This window comes from Sycon ciliatum, chromosome 12 (genome assembly GCF_964019385.1).
Source record: "Sycon ciliatum chromosome 12, ocSycCili1.1, whole genome shotgun sequence".
NCBI lineage: Eukaryota > Metazoa > Porifera > Calcarea > Leucosolenida > Sycettidae > Sycon > Sycon ciliatum.
In genome coordinates, this window is record NC_088654.1 from 6,074,212 (window position 1) to 6,100,217 (window position 26,006).

Here is a 26,006-nt window from a genome sequence, read left to right on the forward strand (position 1 = left end):
GTGCATATTTTGCCCATAAAAGAAGCTTTCCGATTCACGAATGTAAGCAACTGAGAGAACATCAGCATATCCGGTTGCCATCGCAACACCAACGCACTGGGGATATCACCACTGTGGTAGTTCAGGGTCTTACGTCGTCCATCGATGACGGCTGCGTTGGCCAGCCGGACAGCAAAGCAGTTGGCGCCAAAGAGAAAGAACTTATTTTTCGTTTGCATGCTGATTGCTTGGCGAGTGGTGTAAGCGTCAGGTTGCTATGGTAGCATCAAAACCAGCAACAGCCAATAGACAAAAAACACCAACTGCTTACTGGGTAAACGCTATGCATGTGCTCCCTCCAGGAATTGAAACCCGGACTTCGCCGTGAGCCAATGGAGCCTTTTTCCCTTCCGCATCTCCCATGATTCCCGACAACAAAAGGTTTCAGCCAAAATCTACATCCTAACTGGCTATTGCTCTCGCCCCGGCCTCCAATCCCAGGGCTGAGTCTCACACATGATCACAAAATCCCAACCCTGAAAAAATACCCTTGTCAATAACTTACATACGGTACAAGGTAGGTTGAGTCCTCTCTGCTCACAAAGTGACCAATACCTGGAAGGGCATGGGTTGTACTTCAGGAAATAAAGTCCAAAAACTGCCGAGTACTGCACGATACTGAAATCATGATCGGGACAGTTGACAGTGCGTGTGTGTTTTTAGGACTGTTTTCATATTTCTGTGTTGTCTAATCTGCGATGGCATGCGCATAAGCACCCCCTTGACCCTGCTTGTTACTCATTCTTCATTCCATTCGGCCTAAGCGAAGACTAGCCAAGCTTGCTTGGTGATGCCAACGTGAAAAGGCTGATAACAATAATAATTTTCTTCACATACAACAGCAGTACTATCCATGGTCTTAAGTGGCCCCGGGATGCTGCATACTAGCAATCCAGACACAAAACTGATGAAGCCACCCCTGAAAATCAATAAGAACTTACATGTGCGGAACTCAACCTTGTTGTCCTTGAAGAGGTCCTGCTGCTGACGGCTAAGATAGACATTCATTGTGCGCTGATGACGGGTCCAGGTGAGAGAATAGGCAAGGTTGCCGAGCGCCCATGCAAATATACACACAGGCATGGAGAGAGAGAGAGAGAGAGAGAGAGAGAGAGAGAGAGAGAGAGAGACAGAGAGAGAGAGAGAGAGACAGAGACAGAGACAGAGAGAGAGAGAGTCTAAGAGGCTCGGAAAGAAGAGAGAGATAGAGAGAAAGATACTTGGTCCGCGTCACTACAATTGTCACTCCGCACGTCGCAGTTTGTGTGGGTTGCTTGTCTTAGCCGGACTGACTGAATCGCTGTTTTCTGTGTTCGAACATTAGTACGACCCTTCCTACGCAATGTCTACTTGTCACGGAAGCCGTGGTGGTGTCGCAGCTCTTTTCCACATCAAACAAATTTGTCGCACTCTGCACTATTTCGCCCCAGAGCGCGTATATTTTCTGGAGATTGTGCCAGCCCACATCATTTGAGTGGGCATTTGTCAAGACTGCAAGCTCGGGCATGTGTATCCTAGTAGCTCCCCTGAATTTGAAATGCTGAAGTTGACGATTGCAAGAATAAGGTGTACTCAAATTCCTAGAAAAATCCCTACGTGCGGCGCATCTTGCTGCAAAGGTAGCAGGTCTGAGAACACCAACAAAATCAGAAAAGCCTTCGTCAAGGAAAGAAGGTGCAGAGCTGCTTACCCTATCCTGCTGCAACGTCGTTATGGTGTACTTCAAAAATTCTGTTTAGCCATCATAGCCTGCCACCTGGAGGCATGGATCGCTTGAAAACGAAGTTTCATGACCTGAATTTGAACGCGCGTCTCGTTCAGCGTCTTGTTGAGTACTGAAGGGTTTGCCTCCAAAGTCTGGTGAGGATGTCGACCTCAGCGGCATGTACAGCGAAGCGGGATGCCACAAACTTAAACTTAGTCCGTCAGAAATCCTCGACCTCAATTTCTAGCTGATTTCTTTGCTTCGATTGGACAAATGAATTTGAAAAATCGCTCTGGGAAGCGACAATTGTTATGACGCAGAGGAATTAGATAGAGAGGGAAATTTGCATTTACTAAAACGGCCAGAGAGCACTTGTGATGGAGTTGGAATTGCATTATTAATTTACATGATAGTGTGCAATATGTGCATGCATCAAAGTCATCCAGCACAACCAGCTTAGGAGACACAGCTATCTGATTTTGTTTGGTTTTCGTTCCCTTCTTAAAGCGATGTTACAGGGAATGATGGAACTACTATTACGAGACCATGTCTATACAGGTAACAAGTTGGGAAATATATGCAATCATGTGCGTGTTCATGTGATTTGTGAGGTGATGGATCATGTGACTGAACATGTGATTACCGTGCTATGATTTACATGCAGTGTGTATGTGTGTACTTCCTCCGTATACAAAAACTTCGTGACTTTTTTTAAAGCTGCGCACAGCTCTGGAATTGTTCCGTTTGACTCGGAATAACACTCGTGGCATTGTCTAACCTGTTTACAAGCTATATACAAAGAAAAAAGTAACTCAGACGAATGAGATTGAGTTTTTTCAGAGTCTTCGTCGCTCATGTCATTGGCACCTGACGACTCTGACTCCGCATCGCCAACAGTCGCTGCTTCCGCTCGCATTTCGTTCGGATTCTTGTCACCTGCAGTGATGATCCGCACTGGACTTTGGCTACGTTCTCTTCATCTCTAGAGCTGTCACGGTACGAATCGGTGTGGACTATATTCAGTCGTTCCAACCCGCGACCTCCATTATGCCGTGAAACGAGTCGTACAAGCACATCCACACGCTTCGCATTTTCTCGCCAGGATAATCCTCCCAAGCATTCTACAATGGCTTCGAGGAGATCCCTGCGATTCCTCTTGACGACAAAGGAGACGTCTGACTGGAGAGAGGCGAAGAAAGCCAGGCCATCGACATTCTGATCCTGAGTCTGCGCTGGTTGCACGACGACTGAAATGTTTCATCTTGCGGTGCGAGCAAAACAAATCTATGTTCTCACGCTGCATAGATCTATGGGGCCGCGCACCGCAAGTACGAGCCTGGCCAGTTTCAGGGCAGCGAGTGCCGCGTGACTCCGTGTTCCAGCCACGAGCTACACTTCGTCACTGTGTCAGTTTCGAGCAAGCAAGTGTTAGTTTTTTTGAATTTGACTCTTGAGTTTCTGTCGTCAACGTCCTCACATGCATAGCGTCCGTGGACAATCTGTTCGGGATCAACCAAACTAACCTCGACATGGACGTGGGTTGTCGATGACAGCCTTTGGCGCCGTTCGTTGAGCAGGTTCTTGCTCAAAAACACCGTTCAAAAAAGTCACGAAGTTTTTGTATACGGAGGAAGTATGTGTGTATGTGTGTGTGTGTGTGTGTGTGTGTGTGTGTGTGTGTGTGTATGTGTGTGTGTGTGTACATGGGTGCGTGGGTGCATGGGTGCGTGCGTGGGTGCGTGCATGGGTGCGTGCGTGGGTGCGTGCATGCATGCTTGCGTGCGTGCGTGTTGTTTTTTATTATTTTTTTACTAGCAAACACAGCCCTACTAATAATCAGGGGAAGAGGACAACTGAAATGATACTGGACAACAAGACAAAGGGGAGTAGGGGCGATGTGACGTGTGCGTGTGTTTGTGTGTGTGTGTGTGTGTGTGTGTGTGTGTGTGTGTGTGTGTGTGTGTGTGTGTGTGTGTGTGTGTGTGTGTGCGTGTGTGCGTGTGTGTGCAATATGCAGGTAGATGCTTACAAAGACCGAGCCCGCATAGACTCCTTTTCCCACCAAGGGCATGAGATCAATGATCAGTTTGCCTGAAGACCAGAATCCACACTGTTCAATCCCGTTGGCAAGTCCTCCCACGTACAGACTGATCGTAAGCCGTAAGCTGGTCTGTTGAAAACAGGAGAGCACAACATGCAGCAGGGCATTGTTACGACAAGCTAACTGTCTGTCTGCTTGTATTGATCGTAATTCCTCTCTCTCCGTCCCTCCCTCCCTTCCCCTTTCCATATTTTCCAAAAGTAAATGGATGCTGAGCAGGGAAGGTTCCTGGAAGGGTGGATGGGAAAAATCATAAAAGGGAAGTGAAATGGGGTCAAGGGAAAAGTAACATGCTGCTACCACACGTTGCACTTTCCAGTCAATGTTTAGCAGCAACATTATCTGCACTGTTCAACCACCTTCATACCCGTCCATACTGCACAACTTTTCTACTTGGGGCTCCCCCCTCCCTTCCCCTCCCTGAAAATCCAACCACTGTGCACCATACATGTATCTCACTCACTTGGTTGTATCTGAGCTGCAGTAGGCCACCCTGACCTTGGCAGCTGGAGGAGTTGGGAGACTGGCAAAATGCTGGTGTTATGGCAAGATTCAACTGACCTGCAAGAAACAAGAGTTTGTCAGCCAGTGGTTAAAGCAGCAATCGATCATCAAGTCACTGTTGTACGGCTGGTTGTCTATAAATGTATAGAAAAATAGAAGTGAATTGGCTTCTCACGACGCCGAGCTATTCGTCTATTGCACACACACGCACGCACGCACACGCACACACACACACACACACACACACACACACACACACACACACACACACACACACACACACACACACACACACACACATACCTCAGACCTCAGACCTGCCCAGCTCGGAAGCGATGATAGCGAACAGATATGTTAGACATAGCAACTTGTGCTGGGATTACACCATTCAACAGCTTGCAAGGCTGATGAATTGACCACCACTATGTTTAGCCTGGTATCCACCACACAGCTGATTGAAGTGACTTTCTCTGGCCAGTGAATCCCTATTTTTCATGTTTCCATTTTTTCTTCTTTTTCTTCCTTTCTTTTTTTTACACACACACACACCACACCACATACTCCAGCATACACTGGCTGTTGGTAACCACCCAGGAGAATGAAAGAAAAGTCAGGAAGAGTCCGAGAAAGAGAAGAAAGACGTGTTCGACCATAATCGTCGGGAATTGAACCCGCAACCTCTCGATTGGAAATCGACTGTACATACCACTGCACCATGTGGGACGCACACACACACACGCACGCACGCACGCACGCACACACACACACACACACATGAACACATGAACACACACACACACACACACACACACACACACACACATGAACACACTCACACACACACACACATGAACACACTCACACACACACACACACACACACACACACACACACACGAAAAACTGATTCGTGAGCAATTTTAGTGATTCCTGATTAGGGTGTTGAAGAGTACGGATTTCTATTTTTCTTCCCATGCTAGTACCGTTGTAAAAACCTGTACTGAAAGAACAGATTTGGTGAGTGATGCCCACCTGTTAGAGTCGTAATTCCTCGGAGGTAGTTCTCTAGGTCCTGCAACGGCCCGAATCGAACTACTCGGCCAGCCAGCAGACTAGGTGTAAAGCCAGTGGAGTTGCTTGGTGGCGGCCTGACATCAATACTGGCGCTTGAAGTGTACAGCTCATTCAGCTGCTTGGTGCTGAGTGCAAAGTTACCACGGGCCTGCGTCGGTACAGAAAAATACAAAATTCAAAAACAGTTAAAAAAAATTGAACATCATGGTCTGACAACTACACCATAGCTCAGTGGTTAGAGCATCGCTGGCTACAAGCGAGGGTCCCTGGTTCGAGTCCTGGTGGTGACAGTCAATTTTTTCTTCAGACTTTTCCCGTTTGTCTCATTCCCTCAAAAACAGTTAATATCATAGTTTGCGTGAGACTGGGCTGGAGGGGGCGTTTTCCGCACCCGTAGGAATGCCACCACCCTCAATGGGTAAAATGAGCAATGAGATTTCCGTCTTTGACCGCTGTCTGGTGGGTCTGATCTACTCACCTCCCTCTGAAGACGGTAACAACTTGAACTACATTGTACTGTTGTGGACGTGGAAATCCGGTCGCACGTCTAGCGGCCCCAGGGCGCTGGCCATGCAGCCGTGGGTAAGCGGTACACACATGCATTTCATGCGCTGCAGCGCGCTGGTCGCATCGGATCAACATGTGCACTGCATGCAGCGTTCTGTATGCGCTGAGGGCGCCGGCCCCGGTCAATCGACTGGATTTCCAGGTCCACGTCAGTATGTCAGCTCGACAATATGGTGGTAAACTCATACAGCTGTACTTGATATTGTCTAATGGGTAATGCTTGAGATGCAAACATGTTTGCGATTTTTGGGAGGAGGCGGTGAATCTCAAATTTTGTTTTTTCGCAAACTTGCATCATTGTGAACCACCTACTCGTACAATGTGGAGTGAGGTGTTCTTGGAGTATGGGGTGGAAAACGTTGAATCGCTCAAACTCGTCTGATTTACTAAAAATCAAACATTTCTTGTCAGAGCCAACACCCTGTTTACGGCATCACCAGCATAAACCATAATCATACACCATACCATACGCCCTAATGTGGATTAGTTTAGGCGAACATGTTCCCACAGGGACACCCAATTTCTACCAGGTGAGTGAGCGCCTAGGCTGATTTCCTAAACAGCAAATGTTTCTTGTCAGAAGCAGGACCCTGGTTTACGGCATCACATTCACACACCATACAATACACCCTGACATGATAGGACTAGTTTAGGTGAGCATGCGCCCATACAGGCCAGAGCCACCCAACCTCTACCAGGTGACAGAGTACCTGGCTGACTGATTTCCTTGCAACCCAGGTGCACACACCCATCCAACTGGACCGGTGCGTACCTAGCGGGCTGGTTTCTTGCAATACCTATTCACACACCCATCGAACTGGACCGGTGCGTACCTGGCTGGCTGGTTCCTTGCAATACTGATGCACACGCCCATCTTTTTTTACAAGAATCCACAGGGCCACAATCAGATACAACACAGCATGCAAGTAAGCGTTGGCATATCATGTGGCATTAAGTGTGGGGGGGGGGGGGAGGTGAAGGAAGCTCCACCGAGCAGCAGGTCACGGTTTCATTGCTGGCGGCACGTGACGCGCCTGGGCCCTATTTCTTCTTGTTTGAAGACGACAAACCCGTACAGGGAACACCCATAAGGCAATAGTATAGACGAGGGCTTTCCCACTACTCGTATTGCTCTCTGGTAATACTACATTGGTCATATGAGAAGAGGCAAACAAGAGCTTCTGTTTTCCTGAGAGGGTCATGCGAACAAATTGAAACAACCCTTTGCAATCGTCTGCATTCTCATTGAGTTAATTTCGCATATCTCACCGCGGTTGTGTTAGCCATGAGGAGTTGCGGTCCATCAGAGAAAGACATCTGCATTGAACCAAAACTAGCCTCGCTGCAGAGCAACATTGACAACACATTCAATACAGATACCCATGGTGAAATGAGTGACAGTGGGAATGGCATTGCTATAATTATACAGTACAATGGAATTCAATGTATGCATCTAAGATGGCTGCCACCTTTTTGCGGGGCAAGTTACCCCATACTTGGCAGGTACAACCGGTTTTAGTACATTTACGAGTATGACCTCGCAACGTCCATGACCTTTTATGCAGAGTTACCAAGGTGTGTATGGTTGTAGTGGACTTGCCCCGCAAAACTCAACGGCGGGAAATTGATGCAAACGTCCCAATGACGCCAATATTACAATATGATAATATACTGAAAAGAAATCTGTACCCAAGCCCCAATAACGGAGACCTAATGGCGAACATTTGGAAAGCGATAATTGCGGTTTATTATTATTGTTATTATTTATTCTTCTTTTACTAGGGGATTCCCAACAGGCGTCAGCGCCTTTTTACAGGGAACCCTAGGTATAATTTGATGGATGAGCGAAATTCAGCTGGTGAACTAGACATGCGGCAAGCCGGTGGAAGTGTATTCCACTGGCAGCGCCCAAATAAGAAATTGCACTAAAGCCATATCGGGTGTTAGCGGGGGGCAGAACAAGAGCAGCAGAGACTTGGCCATGGGTGATGGCTGCAGTGCGAGCACCATGGGCGCGCAAGGTAAAGCGGTCTCGCAGAAGAGGACTAGCAAGTCCATTCAGCCAGCGGTAAACAAATACATAGGTTTTGAAGTTAAGGCGTTTCTCAAGGGCGTACAAGTTAGTATGACTGTATAGAAGAGTGGTGGGAGTCATTCTATCCAACGAAAATATTCTCTTTAATGCTACGCGGCTGGCAATAAGAAGCTTGTCATATAGGGTTTGTGAGCAATGAATATATGGTTGCAGTGGAAGGCCTTGGTTGTGAAGGCGCTGGAGAGATGAAATCTGTGCCGACAAAATATACAGAAACGTTTTTTCCTCTGTGGTCATCCGGGAAATTTCATCGAATAGTGGGTATGGTAGAACAAACAAATAACACATTGCCTAGCTGCATGGGGACTCTCCATCCATCGAGAAACTGAAATCTACACCAGAAACGTAAAATGCATTATTGTATCTGTTCCCGAAGTGAACTCACAACGGCCGCTAGCTCCCGGTAAATCCAGTTGTTGTTTCAAATCTTTATTCTCACGATAGCCAGTGGCCAATAAGAGATAATAGTGTGAGATAGGAGAAAGAGTGAGGAAGAATTGGGTGGGCAGGGCCGAGGGGTTAATGACTACTTTCAATAAAGTGTACGGGCAGGGGTGGTCGCTACACGAGCATACAGAGTTGTGTACTTAAGTGTACGGGCAGGGGTGGTCGCTACACGAGCATACAGAGTTGTGTACTTACGTGTACGGGCAGGGGTGGTCGCTACACGAGCATACAGAGTTGTGTACTTAAGTGTACGGGCAGGGGTGGTCGCTACACGAGCATACAGAGTTGTGTACTTAAGTGTACGGGCAGGGCTGGTCGCTCCAAGAGCATACAGAGTTGTGTACTTAAGTGTACGGGCAGGGGTGGTCGCTACACGAGCATACAGAGTTGTGCAACAGCAGGGATATCTGGGATTTGAAGGGAGTACGAGAAGGGATTTCGCGAAGCTGGGTGGGCAAGCAATTAAAGTAATGAAGGGCCTTGTACAGGGGAGAATGGAGACAGCAGTAAGTCCGCGGAGTTGGCAAGTCTCAAGTACGAGAGCGACGTAAATTATACGAAGGTTGCACGTTGCTAACAGTGTGCAGCGAGAGTATATGTGGTGGGGCATAATTGTGGCGCAGAGAATGCGCGAAGAGTATATGTTTAACTTTAAAGCGTGAAAATAATGTTGGCCATTTGATGCGATGCAAAAGGTGGGAGTGTTCTAAGTGTGTGTAAAGGGGAAGGTGGAGACATATCCTGGCGGCTTTCCGCTGGAGTCGTTCTAGCCTGTCAAGGGAAGTGTGTGACAAGGGTGTGAGAGCATTGCTCGCATATGAGAATATAGGTAGTATGTATGTCTGATAGATGTGAGATAAAGAATCACTGGTGAGTGTAGACTTTAGTCTAAAAAGAATATTGAAAGACTTGAGTGATTTTTGACTATGTATTTAACATGCTCCGTCCAACGGAGGTCATGCTGAAAGATTATTTCGAGGTGTTTGTGTTTTTGTGCTACGGTAAGCGGACTATTTCTGAGGGTGATCTGGGGTAGCTGTTCAGGGGGCGGTTATTGTGGTAGAACGGGAGGATGACTGTTTTCTTTGTGTTTACCAGCAGGTGCCATCTTTGAAGCCAGTCTTCAGCTGCGGTGACACTCTGTTGTAGGTTTCGGGTGCAGTCTTGAAGAGTTCTCGCTATGGAAATCAGAGCGGTGTCAATTGCAAATTGGCTACAGGTGGTGCCGGGATTCTCACATGCATGTGGAAGGTCTATGGTGTAGACGAGTAATAGAAGCGGCCCAAGAACAGGTCCCTGAGGGACGCCGGCAGGGATCTCGAGGAAAGGCGATAGGTCGCCATCCACCTGGACCCTTTGCCGACGCCCCAACAGGTACCGTCGGAACCACTCCAGGGCGTTGCCCTGGACACCATAGTGGGAGAGTTTTGCTAGAAGGCCTGCATGCCACACACGATCGAAGGCCTTGCTTAGATCAAAAAAGCAGGCATTGACGTATTTCCCGTCGTCTCTCGCAGTGGAGAGGGTATGGACGAGACGGGCGAGCTGCTGCTCAGTGCCGTCTTTCTCACGGAATCCGGACTGCTGGTTGGGCAGGTGGGGTGTGATGTGCTTGTAGAGGAGTTGATGTGCAATTTTTTTTGGATTTTTCATGTAGTGCTCAAGAGAGAGATGGGTCTGTAATTTGTTGGTTGGGTTGGGTCACCGGGCTTGGGTACTGGAGTAATGGTGGCATCTTTCCACTCCTGTGGGATTTCTCCGGTTTGGAACGATAGATTAAAGAGGTACGATAACGACGGTGCAAGTTCCTTAGCCGCGTCTTTGAGTAGGCGGTTTGGAATAGAGTCGAACCCGGGGCTTTTATTGGTATCAACTCCGCGGAGGAGTTTTTCGACTTCAGCTTGGGAAGTCGAGATTTCTTGAAGGGGACTGAGGATGTCAGGGGTGGTGTTGATGGCTGGAGTTTGCTCATTCGCATTGGCCACGGACAGCTTGCTCTGTGAAATGAAGAATTCGTTGAGGGCAGCGGCTTTTTGTGCTGGTGTCGTTTTGTTGTTGTTGTTGTTTCTTTTACTTCACCAAATGAACAGGCAGAGATGCCTTCTCACCTGCCCATAGGACAGGTTCTCACAGAATGATGAAGGGATGATATGCAAGGGAAAACAAGAAATGATAATAATATAAGACAGAAAGGACCAAAAGAAGAAAAGGAAAAATTATATGAAGACAATTTCATGGAGTCAGAATAGAAAGACAATAATTTCATGGAGTCAAAGAATAGAAAGACAATTTCATGGAGTCAGGAATACGTGGTAGATTTTATAGACATGCATGCACAAATGATTGATAGATGAGAAGGTTGGAGTTTATGGCAGATAATAAAGGTATAGCGAGGATATTCACAAGGTAAGTATATCAATGGCAGAAAGAGCTTTTCGGAAGGGACCAGGGACATCTATCACTCTAAAATCAGAGGGAAGAGCGTTCCAGAGAATGCTTCCCCGAAACATCATGATTGATCGTCCCGCAAGAAAGGGAACTTGAAGCTAGTTCGACACTTGTCCCCGTGTGGTGCGCTGCTCCTCCGGAACAGTCTCTGTGGCCGTTCGGGTGAATAATTGTTGAAGAAGGGGGCTACAGGAGGAGTTAATGCATCGATGATCAAATACGACAATTTTGTGTGTATATGTATGTGGTAGACTAACAATGCTGAGCAGAGAGAGCAGCAGGGCAGTTGGAGTCAAGAGCCGCTGTTGCAAGGTGGCACGGATGCTAGCCTTGAACATCTTTTCAAGCAGACCAAGCAGGTGTGCGCTAAGTCCTGGAAAGAAACTGTTTGAACCATAACACACAGCTGGGAAAGGATCATGCTCAGGAACCACGTTCGCCGGGCAAGCAAACTCAGTCCTCGTCCATGCCTCCAGAGCTGACCAATTGTTCGCACTGTCTTGCGACCAATATACTCCACATGTGGAGCCCAGGATAAATCATTATCCAGGACTAAACCAAGGTACTGGGCTGTATGGATCACACAAAGTTTCTCGCCATTGCAGAAGACCTCCGGTTGTATTGCAGCCGCGCCTCGTGGCCGGATGAAGAGCACTTGTGTCTTGGAAGTATTGAGGAGCAGGCCAATGTCCTCCAGCCAGGTAGCAAGGTTTGTCATGGCTTGCTAGAGGGTTCTGCACACTACAGCAGGATCAAAATGGGAGCAGTCAATGACAATGTCATCTGCAAATTCTTGGTGCTGTACAGACGGTGGCAGTATGGTGTGGAGTTCACTAGTGTAGGGCACTAAAAGCAGTGGCCCAAGGACGCTACCTTGTAGAACACCACGGGAGCAACTGACGGCTTCACTAACAGAGTCAAGAACTTTGACTCTCTGGAAACGCCCTGAGAGATAGTCAGTGAACCATTCTAATGCAGTTCCAGCTATACCAAGGGAAAACAAAACTGTAACTAGACGTTCATGCTTAACACGGTCGAAAGCTTTCGACATATCAACGAACACTGTCCCAGTGAACTCTCGTTTGCATCTAGCGGTGGACCATCGATTAACAGCTAACACAAGTGTCCAGTGGCAGATACAGCCCCTAACGAAGGGGACAAAGGGAGAAGTCTCACAGACGCTGGGTTTAGAACAGTGAACAGTCCCTTTGTATTCAGTTTCTCCGTAGAGCAGCCTCAGTGACTATACATCTCAGGAATTTTTGTGCATGGCGAGAGCATGAAACTCTGAGCTGCAATAACATTCTCCTCTGCCTTACTTGTACGAGAGTGTGCATGCACTAACGAAAGCACTGCTGCAAAGCAGAGCGGTGGTAGTAGCTGGGACTTCAGCACTCTGCTTGTAACAGCATACGCCATACACCTATAGGTACCCAGTGCTGTACACAGCGAGCTGTTTTGGTAATAAAGGGCTCACCAGTACTCTCCAGGTATGTATTTCACACTTCACCATGTACATATCGTCACCCTCAGTACCTGGCTCCTTCCTAAAGCCTATTCCCTCGCAACATGTCTTCACACTAAGTACCTGGCTCCTTCCTAATGGCCTATTTCCTCACACCTCTGCTGCATGTCGGCACACTCCTGAAGCAATAAAGATCCTCTTGTCCATCTCTCAATGTGACGGCTTACTATGCTTACCTTATGTTGGAGATACGCCCAGTGTAGTAGAGGTTGAGATTGGTGTCCGTGTGCATAGCCACAATACCGGCAGAGGCAGTGGCTTGGGGCGAGCCAACAACACTTCCACCATTCAGCAATCCAATGAAACCTACCAACAGCCGAATATTAAAAATGAGAGAGATAGAGTATGTATGAGTGTCCATGTGTGTGGGGGGGATGTGTGTGTGTGTGTGTGTGTGAGAGAGAGAGAGAGAGAGAGAGAGAGAGAGAGAGAGAGAGAGAGAGAGAGAGAGAGAGAGAGAGAGAGAGAGAGAGAGAGAGAGAGAGAGAGAGAGAGAGAGAGAGAGAGAGAGAGAGAGAGAGAGAGAGATAGAGGGAGGGAGAGAGAGAGGCAGGGCGAGAGAGGGAGAGAGAGAGAGAGAGAGAGAGAGAGAGAGAGAGAGAGAGAGAGAGAGAGAGAGAGAGAGAGAGAGAGAGAGAGAGAGAGAGAGAGAGAGAGAGAGAGAGAGAGGAGGGAGGGAGGGAGGGAGGGAGGGAGGGAGGGAGGGAGGGAGGGACTGAAGGAGGGAGGAACGGAGGGAGGAACGGAGGGAGGGACGGAGGGACGGAGGGTTGGAGGGAGGGAGGGAGTGAGGGAGTGAGTGAGGGAGGGAGAGAGAGTGAGAGAGGGAGGGAGGGAGGGAAGGAGGGAGGGAGTGAGAGAGAGAGAGAACCGAACTGAACCGTACTAAACTTAACTTCACAGTTCTGCGGAAGTAGGCTGGACAGGACCGGTTGAAGCAATTTTTGTTTGGTCCGGTAGTTTGGTCCTGTAGTATCAGTCCCTTTCATACAGTTTGTTTATGATATGGCGGGTATACATGTCCTCAACAGTAGGACACATGTGCTGATGGCCGAAAGTCGGTCCGGTGATAACGTCACCAACCGAACCGATTCCGGGGGGGGGGGGGGGGAGGGGGCTGCGGGTGGTTAAATCACTTAAATGTGTTCATGCGGATTGAAGCTATAACTTACTTTCCATTGCAAGGACGATGTTTCCCTCCCAATCAGTGTAGTCGACCATTTTACAAGACATTATCATCTTTTGTGTGAAAACGTAGTCCGGTAGTTGAGCAGTGCCTTTGATCTGGAGTCACATACACCACCATGCACACAAACACAACACAAGGACATACGTGTGCATGCATGCAGGTACATACAAACGCATAAACACACTCACACACACACACACACACACACACACACACACACACACACACACACACACACACACACACACACACATGCACATGTACATGTACACATATAATGACGGCTTTGAGCAGCAAAGCCAAGTTAGCCCACGCATGCACGTGTTTTGTCACGGTTCGTCACGCGGCACATGAATAAAAATATTTTTTCCGAAAATGGTGGATGAAAAAATAAATCTTGCGTGGCCGCTTTGCCCTGCCTCGTGTCAGCAAAGCAACTTCCTTGTCAACAATTTCTGTCATCCAGTTAGCCAAAGTGACTGAAGGTTGTGTTTTCTGGTTTTCTCCTTTGTCTCTCCGCCAAGCTGTACAAGAGTATTAGTTGTGCTAGTCTGCGTAGACAAGCGCCGACTCGTGTGAGCTGGAAGCGCTTGAAAATTCACAACTTCAAACAGCGATCGATCGCGCTTGGTTGAAATATTTATTTGTTGCGTGGGCAGATAGAGTAGCTCATGATCGCAGTAATGAATTTCCTGGAGTTCACGAGGCCAAGCAAGAACTACTCGAAGCAGAGGACCAGTTATTCAGGCCTCGACATGGCGAGTGGCGTTGACGCCAACTCAGAAATGGCTGTGATTACCTGTCAAAAAATCTAGCCAAAGAAGTAGACAAGGAGCAGAGGCATTTACATGGACAACGTACGATGGTGGTTTGCAACATGCTACTACTGCTGGAGCGACGTTGAGTGCAGGGACGATCTTTGATCATCTACGTATCAGGTGTGGTTGTCAAACGCTTGTGGCCTTTGATGTGGATATGAAGATGTTATGCCCACTGTGCGTTCGTTGTGCACCACATCTGCTGTGCACGTGGCATTACCCTATCTCAGGGAGAAATCATCAACCCAGTCATTCTGGGTAAAACTATTCCTGATAGCTGTGCAGGCCAGCACAAGAGCCAGTACGCTGCACTAAACAAGGTGCTTATGTTCGTGTGCTTGATGGTCAATGGAATGAGTTCAACTGAAAGCAACGGTTCCGCAGGTCTTCGACAACCTCAGCAAGGTGGTCGGCCCAGCAACAGTGGTGACGGTACTTGGCATAGAAGTCGACAGCGAGGACCAGGTGATGCGGCTACCTGACAAGAAGTTATTTGCCTTTCTAGCGGCTTTGATTGAGTAGTCCACGCGCACTAGCTACACAACGCGGGAACTGCTGTCGCTGATCGGAACCTTGTCCTTGCCGCAAAGGTGGTTCCTCCTGGCAGGACCTTCATCCGTCAACTCCTGTATCGAATGATCGCACTCCTTTGCCGCAAACTGGAATGACCAATCCTTCTTCTACGATCTCAAGTGTTCAAAGTCCCCTGACCTTGAGCTATTCAAGGATGCCTCTGATGTTGGCTTCTGCGGTTTCTATCAAGTACAATCGTTTTTGGGGCAATGGGCCGCTGAGATGCAGCATTACCCTTTGTGATTACTCGCTTCCGAGAACTGGCTTCCACAGCCAACCAATGCCTGGTGCCAACTCCTCCGCTGAACTCGCCGCTCTGATTGCTGCCAGCAATGATCTCATGAGCGACTCGGACCTTTAAGCCCGGTATTTGCGCACACATAATCTGATGTACCCAGTTTCGGCTATGGCCGAGTTCCGGTCCCTGACCGCTACTGCCGGCAGCTCACGGCCAGTGTTTGCGTTCGTCGACGGCGGCTACTTCTCCCGAGTTTTCTCGACTAGGATCCTCAACTGCAACCGGGTGAGCTCCCATTCTGTGCGCATTGGCGGGGCCACGCTCATGGCTCACCGGAGTACAAGTGTCTGTGAAGCAGCCATATGCCGTGCAGCATCCGATCACTATGTCAGGCGTGCAGCCGGTATACCCTCTGTGCAATGGCTAGCAGCAAAGACTGGAACAGCCCACGCCCATGTGGTGTTGAGAACAGAAGTGAGGTACATTTGTAGTGTTGTACAGTGTTGTGCCGTCCGCTTGTTGTGCAGTCCTTGTACCGGTGTGGCTCTGTGGGTATTACTTACAGTCCATTCAGAAAAAAATGAACTTCTAGCTTTTGGCCATAAATGGGTCAAACGTTGAGTTTTAATTAGAATTTTTTTCTGCAATCCCATATGGAATCCTCTTCCAATTATGTTTCTGAAGTTTTTTTGTCCAAAAAGCAAGCCATAGCAAGAATAGGATTTCGGCCAGGTTTTGCCCCAAAAGCACTGAATTGGGAAAAACCATCAAAATCCAGGCCGTTTGACCCCGCCTGCGACAGTGCATTCTGCGGTTCGAACCCCAGTTCAGGCACCCTTTTTGGACCCTTTTTCAAATTTCAAAGTTCGCAGCACTGCACTGTGTACGATGAAATCACGAAAAATCGCTAAATACGGGAGCTCGCCAGAGCCAGGACCCATCTTTTTATGAATGGACTGTAGGGGTTTGCCATGGTTACTTGCAGGAAGTTATGCTAATGAGCGATGCCGTGAGAAATGCTTGGTCGTAAACACTGGTTTTTGGGAGGGTCAAATGCATTTGCCTCTCAGTGTTGTGCTGTACTGTCTCAGTGTTGTGACACCTGTATGTTGTTGTGTGGTTGACCCGCCGGTTTGAGGCATGGGTGGTCAACTGTGTATGTTGTATCGGTGTGTTCCCGTTTGAAGTTACCGGGCCACCATGTGGTTGACCCGCCGGTTTGAGGCATGGGTGGTCAACTGTGTCTATTGTATCGGTGTGTTCCCGTTTGAAGTTGCCGGGCCACCATGTGGTTGACCCGCCGAAAATGGAGGCATGGGTGGTCAACCGTGTATGTGTATCATTGAAGTTGCAATACGTACATTGCTGTGACTCGCCCGATTGCTGTTGCCGGGCACCTACGCATTTATTTGCCTACTTGTGAAGAGATATCTCTTCTGGTTTATTGCATAATTCTTGGCTCAATGTTATCCACGGTGTCGCTCGATGCAAAGTCTCGTAAATATTTATCAGACAAAATTGAAAAAAAACTATGGCAAACCCCACTTCCTTGTATTCTATCTGCTTGGTGTACATGTGTCCACGTTTTGTACGTTTGGCACGCACATGCGTGCGTGTGTATGTGAGAGCGTGTCTGGATAAATGTGCATATTGATGTTTTGGTTGTTTTAAGTTTTATTGTGTGTATGCGTGCATGCATGTGGGTTAATGCATATTATGGTTAGCTTAATGCTTTGCCCGCTGCTTCTAGCAGTTTGAGCACGCTCATCGCTAGTACATCGAGCTGTCCTAATGTCTGTGGTTCTCGCAGCCATGGTTGACAGTTCAATCCTAAGCTCGGAGTTGCCCTGATGAGGCCTCATTGGCCGAAACAGTCTGGCTGTCTGCATCATTAAGAGAGCATGTCTGAGAATACCAAAGTATGTGTGCAAGTGGATCTCTCCGATTTCGCTCAAAATTTGCAGGTAGGTTCCCTTTGGGGTGTGGATCGATTATGCAAAGCCCTTGAAAAAGTTTCTGAAGGGAACCTTGAAATTTGCATACCCCTCAAAAATGGCCGAAATATCACATTATTTATGGGTCTAGAAACGAGTCACGCCACAGCGTATACGAACAAGCTATGAACAAAACTCCATCAAGCCAACATTGCCTCACCTTAGAAGAGTTCCTGGAGCAGTACCGCTTAGCCACGCCAGCATCCCAGAAGACGAGGTCCATCACCCCCTGACGCCACAAATGATCGTCTTGAAAATAGCCAATTTACGAGCGCTGGCAAAACAGCCAGCTACGTCCTCAATTGGCCAGAACTATACACCGGCAGATAGTAGAACACCTCTTCTAGCGCTGAGGACATGTCCCCCATCTTCCTTTTGGGGTTTTCTTGAAATAAACTTTTTTGAATTTTTCCACTCGACCATGCTGAAATACGGCCAAAGTCATACCTGCGCAGGAAAGCTCGCCACTCCGCGACGTCTCCTCAGCAATTTCTACTCCAACACTACTCCCAAGGCCGCAGAACAAAGTGTAGTGTTGACTCTGACAAGGAAAAGCAGCGGCGATCACTTGTCACTCCAAACGACAAGCTTCTCCTTGCGCCACCAATAATTTTTTGTGCGACTGTTGATGCAAAAGTGACTGAAGGCCTGAGCAGTTTTCGAATTTTATTGCAAGATGCACGGTGAGATCGCGTGCTCTGTGACGTAGGATGACGCTTCCTGCATATCACGTTACGCGGCCATCGATCGCGAATGTGCCTGGAACGCTACTCGGAACAGACCATGATGGCAGAGGTAAGATGAGCTTCATTTCCTGCTTGAACTGCTGAGAACCCCCACAAACTGTCCTAGGAGTGTTGCAATGGCAGCAAGCCGTTGAAATATGCCCCGTACAGCATGGAGAGTTATTCGTCTTTCACACTTACCTCCTGCAATCCCGAACATAGTCCAACAGTAAAAGTCCCTTGTTTTCATGTCGATGCTCGACAAAAGCGGCTAGCTCGGTCCCTTTGTGTTTACTGGCACGCGAGCAGCACTGGCTGCACGCACTTGTCGCGTGAACTGCATGAGAGATTTCTTACGTCATAAATAATGTGATTTCATCATCATTTCACTGGTCTTCGACCTACATGGTCAGGGAAAGTCCCGGTTCGTAGGCCTACAACACGGTCAGCGTGTTCTTGAGCGCCGTAACAACACAAGTGTGATCACTTCCAGACCAACGGGCGTTCAAGGCGAGTAACAAGCGCACTTGACAAAGGTGACTCTGAAATCTCGTGAGCCGTGGGCCACGCGACTTGGCATTCTTGCGTCACAAGGCACGTGATTTCACCGTGCATCTTGCAATAAAATTCAAAAACTGCGCTCAGCTCAGGCCTTCAGTCACTTTTGCAGCAACAGTCGCACAAAAAATTATTGGTGGCGCAAGGAGAAACTTGTCGTTTGGAGTGACAAGTGATCACCGCTGCTTTTCCTTGTCAGAGTCAACACTACACTTTGTTCTGCGGCCTTGGGAGTAGTGTTGGAGTAGAAATTGCTGAGGAGACGTCGCGGAGTGGCGAGCTTTCCTGCGCCGGTATGACTTTGGCCGTATTTCAGCATGGTCGAGTGGAAAAATTCAAAAAAGTTTATTTCAAGAAAACCCCAAAAGGAAGATGGGGGACATGTCCTCAGCGCTAGAAGAGGTGTTCTACTATCTGCCGGTGTATAGTTCTGGCCAATTGAGGACGTAGCTGGCTGTTTTGCCAGCGCTTGTAAATTGGCTACTTTCAAGACGATCATTTGTGGCGTCAGGGGGTGATGGACCTCGTCTTCTGGGATGCTGGCGTGGCTAAGCGGTACTGCTCCAGGAACTCTTCTAAGGTGAGGCAATGTTGGCTTGATGGAGTTTTGTTCATAGCTTGTTCGTATACGCTGTGGCGTGACTCGTTTCTAGACCCATAAATAATGTGATATTTCGGCCATTTTTGAGGGGTATGCAAATTTCAAGGTTCCCTTCAGACACTTTTTCAAGGGCTTTGCATAATCGATCCACACCCCAAAGGGAACCTACCTGCAAATTTTGAGCGAAATCGGAGAGATCCACTTGCACACATACTTTGGTATTCTCAGACATGCTCTCTTAAGTATTTCGCTCCTCGATTTCGATCTTGTAGAGCACTCTCAATAGGACGCACTTGCGCTGGTTAGCTTTATGCTTTGCCCGCTGCTTCTAGCAGTTTGAGCACTCTCAGCGCTAGTACATCGAGCTGTCCTAATGTCTGTGGTTCTCGTAGCCATGGCTGACAGTTCAATCCTATTTTAATCTCGGAGTTGCACTGATGAGGCCTCATTGGCCGAAACAGTCTGGCTGTCTGCATCATTGAGTATATATACACGGAAAAGTATTTCATTGCGAAGAGCTGCGCATCGGTCCTCTGAGCTGTGCTGAGGAGCTCTAACAGAGCGAAACAGTTGCTGTCCACAGATTTGAGTATTATGCTCCCTAGCAGTCAGCAATGTCGTTAGGTTGAGCACTCTTACCTTAGCGCGAACCCTTGCCGCTAGCCTTGTGCAACGCTCACTGCTCTTGGAGCATTTCGAGCACTCTTGGCGGGGTTTGCAGCTCTTTATAAAAATGCTTTGCTTCATGGAAACGTATTCCAATGCGAAAAGCTGCGCTTAGGTCCTCTGAGCTGTGCTGAGGAGCTCCACAAAGGACGAAACAGTTCTGTCCGCAGATTGAGTATTTCGCTCCTGCTCTTGTAGCAGTTGAGCACTCTTGCGTGGGGTAGTGCCTTTGCTGTTTGCGTTATGCAGAGCTTACTGACTTTTCAGTTTGAGCACTCTGGCAAGGTACGTTCGGGCCTGCTTTAAATCTGGCTTTGGAAAATTTATTTTTCATTGCTACCAGGTTCGGCCTCACTTCCTCTGTGCTGCGCTGACGAGTCCACAAAGGACGAAACAGTTCTGTCCGCAGATTGAGTATATTATATACTGTATGTCCGCACCTTTATTAAAGCCATGGAGGTATATTCGATTATAAAGCCAGTCTCAGTAATAAAGCCATGGGCTTCATGAATTAAATGACATTTGAAGTATATTTTGCAAAAACGAAGGAATAAGTACTATGCTAACACACTTAGAGCCCAGCAGGAAGGGTGAACAAGTAGATTTAGATTGATATTTCTGTGTGGACTTTGACTTTTAAGGCATGGCGTAGAGGGTGAGTCATTTTTGCATCTAAAATATCTAGGAAAGCAGCGGTGTTTTAAATATAAGGCCATGGCTTTAAAGGCGCTGGTATACATGTACCCTACATCCCACATCAGTGCACCCTCTCCCACCGCTATGCAACCCCGACCACTTAGCCATCTTAGGCACCCTTGAACTGCCAACTCGACCAATCCCGATCGTCGCTGCAGTCCAGCCCAGGAGCTGGTCTTGGTGCTGGGACTCTGACAGAGTTACAGAGCTTAATTCTGCCCTTGGAGAAACTAATCTTCCGCCTCCTGGACCACTTGAATCCAAGAGCACTGAGGATCTGTGGCAGCACTAGAGGACGAGTCCACTAAACACTGCACGAAGGTTTTGTACCAAGCCCCACCTAACTAACCAGCGACTGCATAATCACAGTACACGACGGGCATCGAAGCCTTGGATTACGCCGACCCTCAGGAGTAAGATTAAGAAGAAGCACTCTCTATTCCAAGCGTACCTATCGACTCGCTCAACTGAATAATGGAGCGCCTACAATGCGTAACATAACAGTGTCACGGCCAAGCTGCGGTCCGTTAAGTCTGACTATGTGCACAGATACCTAGTAAGAGAGGACACGGTGGATGAGCATGGAGTGGCGTTCAGTCGCCGCAACTTGTAAAATGTGATGTCCCTCCTTAGAACCTCAGTACAGCGCGGCGTTCCCGACTTGGAATGTGATGGGAACACTATTAGCTGGTTGGGTGGTTGTGTTTATTTGAATTCGCAAACCGAGCGGACTGAACATGTCCAATGACAAGGAAGCGAATGAAGTCCAAGTAACCCAGGAATGGGGACACAGATGAAAAGAAAATATGGGAACAGAAGGCTCTCAGCAAAGGAAGAAGAGAAAAGAAGGAAAGAAAAAGAATAAAGGAGAAAAAGAAGAAAAAGAAGAAAAATCGTGGTCACGGCGAGCTCTGACCTCGACAAGGCTACAACCTTCAACAACTTCTTCGTTGAGCAGAGCAGGCAGTCACTCCATGGGTGCACCGGCCCTCCTCCTCCCATCCACATGCCGAGGGTTACTGACAGGACACTCCAGGATGTCACCGGCACTGAAGTGGAGGTACTTGAGCTCCTTCGTCACATTGACACCAACAAAAGCGCTGGTCCGGACGGAGTCCCGTCTATTCTTCTGAAGCTCACTGCCGACCTCATCGCCCCTTCCTTAACAATAGTTTTCAACCACTCCTTCACCCACAGAAAAGTCCAGAGAGACTGGCAAGATGCCATGGTGTCTCCAATCTTCAAGATGGGAAGTCGAATCTGTTCCACAAACTATCGTCCTATCTCCCTCCTACCCGTCGTATCAACACTGCAAGAAAGAATCGCCCACAAAGCCCTCTACAGGCATATCCAATCCCATCTCCCTCCAGAACAGTCAGGCTTCAGGAAGAACGACAGCACAGAGTATCAAATAAGCCGCCTGCTGCACGAACATGCTGCGGACCTTGAGGTCAAGAAGTCAGCCCACATCTGCTTCTTTGACCTCTCCAAGGCCTTCCACCGCCTGTGGCACCGTGGCCTCTTGCACAAGCTTGAACACCATGGCGTAAGGGGTGCAGCACTCCGCTGGTTTGAGAGCTACCTCCTGGGTCGGAGGCAGCGGGTCCGAATCGGAAGCACAGCCTCCGATTGGCTTCACATCCCTGCAGGAGTCCCCCAGAGATCGGAACTCGGCCCGCTGCCATTCCTCGTGTACACGATGGACCTACCAGCAGCTTGCAACTCCCAAGCCACACGAAGCAGCCTCTTTGCCGACGACACCACCTTAATCGCTAGCAACCACTCAGCAGCGACAGCAGAGCGAGTGCTCCAGTCCAGTGTGACTAAAGCCGATAAGTGGTTCGACACCTGGCACTTGACCGTCAACGAAACGAAGACGGTCGTGATGACACTGTGCGGTGCCTTCCCCTGACAATAACGTTGAGAGGCAAAACACTGAGCAGAGTCCAGAGCCAGCGACACCTGGGTCTCATCATTCAGGCCAACCTGAAGTGGAATGCCCACATCCAGCGCATCGAGAGGAAAGTTGCGCGCACTCTCCACCTCTTGAAATGGATTCGTAGATGTCTTTCAACCACCGCCCTGTCAGCACTGTACACCACGTATATACGCCCCGTTATCGAATATGGTTCTCTGGCTATGTCAGCTATGAATGTTCAACAACAAGATGCCACCAAGCCAAGAATTGAGGCGTCATCGAATCTTTGCCCTCCCCACCGCCCACTCCACCCACTTTCAACGTTCACCCTTGTACTCCGCATGCACTCAGTACAACCACCTGCTACCACACTGTTACTCCCTCTGAGAAATAAATGCATTCAAAAGAGAAGTTACCCCGACCATAGTATCATCAATTTGCACATGCTCCAACCCCGCTGTATCCCAGCCTAGGTATACTATTTGAATCAAGCTCTATCGCCTACCTGCCTTCGCAATGGATATACTTCCTTCTTCGTCTTTACTTAAAATGAAGCACCCAAACCACGGCTGCCACTAGCCACTGTTTCTCCCGGTTTATTGCACCCACTCTGATTTATAACACATAGTACTGTCTCTCTCTCTTATTGGCTACGGACATCGTGAGATAAAAGAAAATAATATATACATACAACAACAAGGTTGTCAATTTCATAATACCAAAAGCTTTTCACCCATAGTCATTAGTGGTTACAAGGGAATGAGCAAGAATGAAAACGAAGCCAGAATTTATACTGGGGGTAGAGAATCAGCAAGAATATTCGTACGCGGCTCAAGTTCACACTACACTACCATAAGAATGTATCTAGCAGCAGAAAAATTGCAGGAAATAACACATGAAGGGAATGCAGTACCAGAACAAACACGTGATAAAGTTGTCAGTCCAGTTGCGACTTGAACAGCCGCAGCACCTTGATGTGCTCCTTTTGTCGACACAGTTCTGGCCTCAAACTGCGAATGTATAGCGCCAAGAGTACATAACCCCCCAGAGTGTGCAACTCCACTATGGGTGCTGTCTCCGTGGCTATCACTACAGTACAGCAACACATCGCACTGCGCGCGCGGAAGTGACTTGACACTCGCGGAACGAAAGTTCACATGGTTCGTTCGGTAGTGCATTTTTGTACGGACACTCAGTCACTTCATTTGTTGTGCCAGATTCCCGTATGTAAGTCGAGTTCCGTTTGTAAGTGGACCCCCAGCTTTTGGCGAAATTTCCTCGCCACGTCACACCTCAAAACGAACTAGTCAAGTGGTTTTTCTCTAGAGCTAGAGAGAGAGAGCTTTTCATAGTTTAGTTCAAGCGGCGACGGCATAACTCATAATGGAGAACTAACACTGACAACGAATGACTGACGACTGTCAACAAACAACTGACGACTGACAACGAACGTCTGACAACTGACGACGAACGTCGGACAACTGACGACTGACATGGCAAAAGGAAAACATGATATCAGAAATTGGTGCCCTCGTCAGCACAAAAAGGTGCACGTGTCAGCAACAAAGCAGTGCAGCAGCATGTACGGATCAGCAGCACAGAGACACAAATTCAGCAGCAGATACGACAAAGAGACAACACGTGCAGCCACATGTACACACAGAGACACAAATACAGCAGCAGCTACGACGAAGAGATAACACGTGCAGGCACAGGTACAACATATGCATCAGTTCGGCACGGCGTGCATGGCCAAGTTTGATTAGAAATGAAGCCTGAATGCCCACCATAATGCCCAGCCTCCTCAGACTAGAACCATTCCACTCAGCCGCAATCTCCCATGCGCAACGCATAGCCAATCACCTTACACGAGGAGGAGAGTGTGTGTGCATGTTTTCGGGTTTGAAGAGAATGACAATGAACAAGCGGAATACGGCCTTGCCACCTTTGTAAAACTCTATTAACTAATTAAAAACCTGTATCCTCCCATCGTTCCCATATGGGAACAAGAATTTGGATATAGGTTTTAGTGGCCAAAAAGGTTGTCAGAGCGGTCCATTTTCAGTTTTCATTATTCATTGTCCCTATATGAACCCAGAACAATATTGAGTTTGGAGGCACATCCAGTCGCCTATGTGCAATCATCCAGTGGACACTCAATACTGAGCCAATTTAGCGTACATCAGACGCACAGCTTTCTGGCAAACAATGAGCGTCAAAGCCAGGTCCTGTGTGTTTGAATGTCGTGGCTCACCTTGGGTCCATTCAGACCGAGTTGTGCTATTATGGTTCCACCTCCAAGCTCAATATTGCACCACCTGGGAAGTTCCCCATCAATGTATCCCTGCACAGAAGAACACAGGTCAACCATTAGCAAACCGTACAGTGGGAAAGTCCCCCATCAAGGTATCCCTGCACAGGTGCCATGGATCGATTCATGAATGGAATCTCGTCGTTCAATTTCATGCCATGAGCCCTGGAATGGGCTCACAATCCATTTACCCTATTCATATCTACCCTGTTCACATATCCAGGGGCGATTCGTGAATGGATTCAACGTTGATTCATGGGCAAGATCAAACGCACTCAGTGTGTATAATTATACCGTATTCTCCCCGAGGGTGAGTCACGCTCGATTGCAAGTCGCATCCCCATTCTCAGGCCTATCAAATCAGTTCAACAGATCCACTTCAGTAGTGAGTCATGATCAGTTGATCAAAAGTAGAATCCGCTTTGCTTGCCCTGCAGTTCAGTGGAAAAGGGTGCGACTTGTATTCGGGGAAGAACGGTATCTGTTTTCCATTGTGGTACATATACTTTATTTGGGGAATCCACAAATTGTGATACAGAATGGCAAACCTTTCCATTGTGGTCAGTGCTGGGAAGATGAAGATCCCATTCATGGGCCATAGGTCCCGGCACCAATTGGAAATAACGCTGTGTCCGCAACCCACAGTACAAGAACAATGACATGCTGACTTCAACTTGATCTACAGGCCATTTCATAAAGATTAACAAGCACGTGTTATAGAAAAGAAAAAGGACCAAGGAACGTGTCGTGCAATGTTATCGCATGAGCTGATTGTTTCGTAACTGGTGGTGTTAGTGGACATTATAGCGTAACTTGTAGTTCCTTGGTCCTTTTCTTTTCTATAAATGTACCATTGGCTCTCCATCCGAGTCCAATCAGGTTTGGTCTTAAAAAGTTCGAAGATAAGGGAAATTCGGACACCAAAGTACATAGAAGGGCTTGTTAGGGCATGGCAAATTGTTCTTTGAAGGTTTCTGTTGCAGTAATGTAGTTAGTGTGTGTTAGCATCCACCGACCACACTGCCATGTTTGCATTTGCCGCGCACCGCTGCATCAGTGCTTTGCGCACTGCACTCACACTGCCAGCGCATAGATTTAGGCATGCTTAGCCTGACGTCGCACAACTGCTTCCTTTTAACTTTTGCTCGCTGCACTCACACTGCCAGCGCATGGATTTGGGCATGCTTAGCCTGGCGTCGCACACCTGCTTCCTTT

At 48.1% G+C, this 26,006-nt stretch overlaps 1 protein-coding gene across 1 annotated transcript in view; it reads right to left on the bottom strand.

Moving 5' to 3' along the window:
- Positions 1–26,006, bottom strand: part of LOC135827904 (uncharacterized) — a 169,792-nt gene that overhangs the window by 12,711 nt on the left and 131,075 nt on the right. The window contains exons 40-47 of the mRNA XM_065340341.1: positions 24,735–24,824; positions 13,677–13,788; positions 12,681–12,810; positions 7,259–7,331; positions 5,381–5,570; positions 4,309–4,406; positions 3,774–3,914; positions 981–1,053 (exon numbers count right to left, since the gene is read on the bottom strand). Coding sequence (XP_065196413.1) covers positions 981–1,053; positions 3,774–3,914; positions 4,309–4,406; positions 5,381–5,570; positions 7,259–7,331; positions 12,681–12,810; positions 13,677–13,788; positions 24,735–24,824 — 907 coding nt within the window. The remainder of the gene's footprint in view (positions 1–980; positions 1,054–3,773; positions 3,915–4,308; positions 4,407–5,380; positions 5,571–7,258; positions 7,332–12,680; positions 12,811–13,676; positions 13,789–24,734; positions 24,825–26,006) is intronic.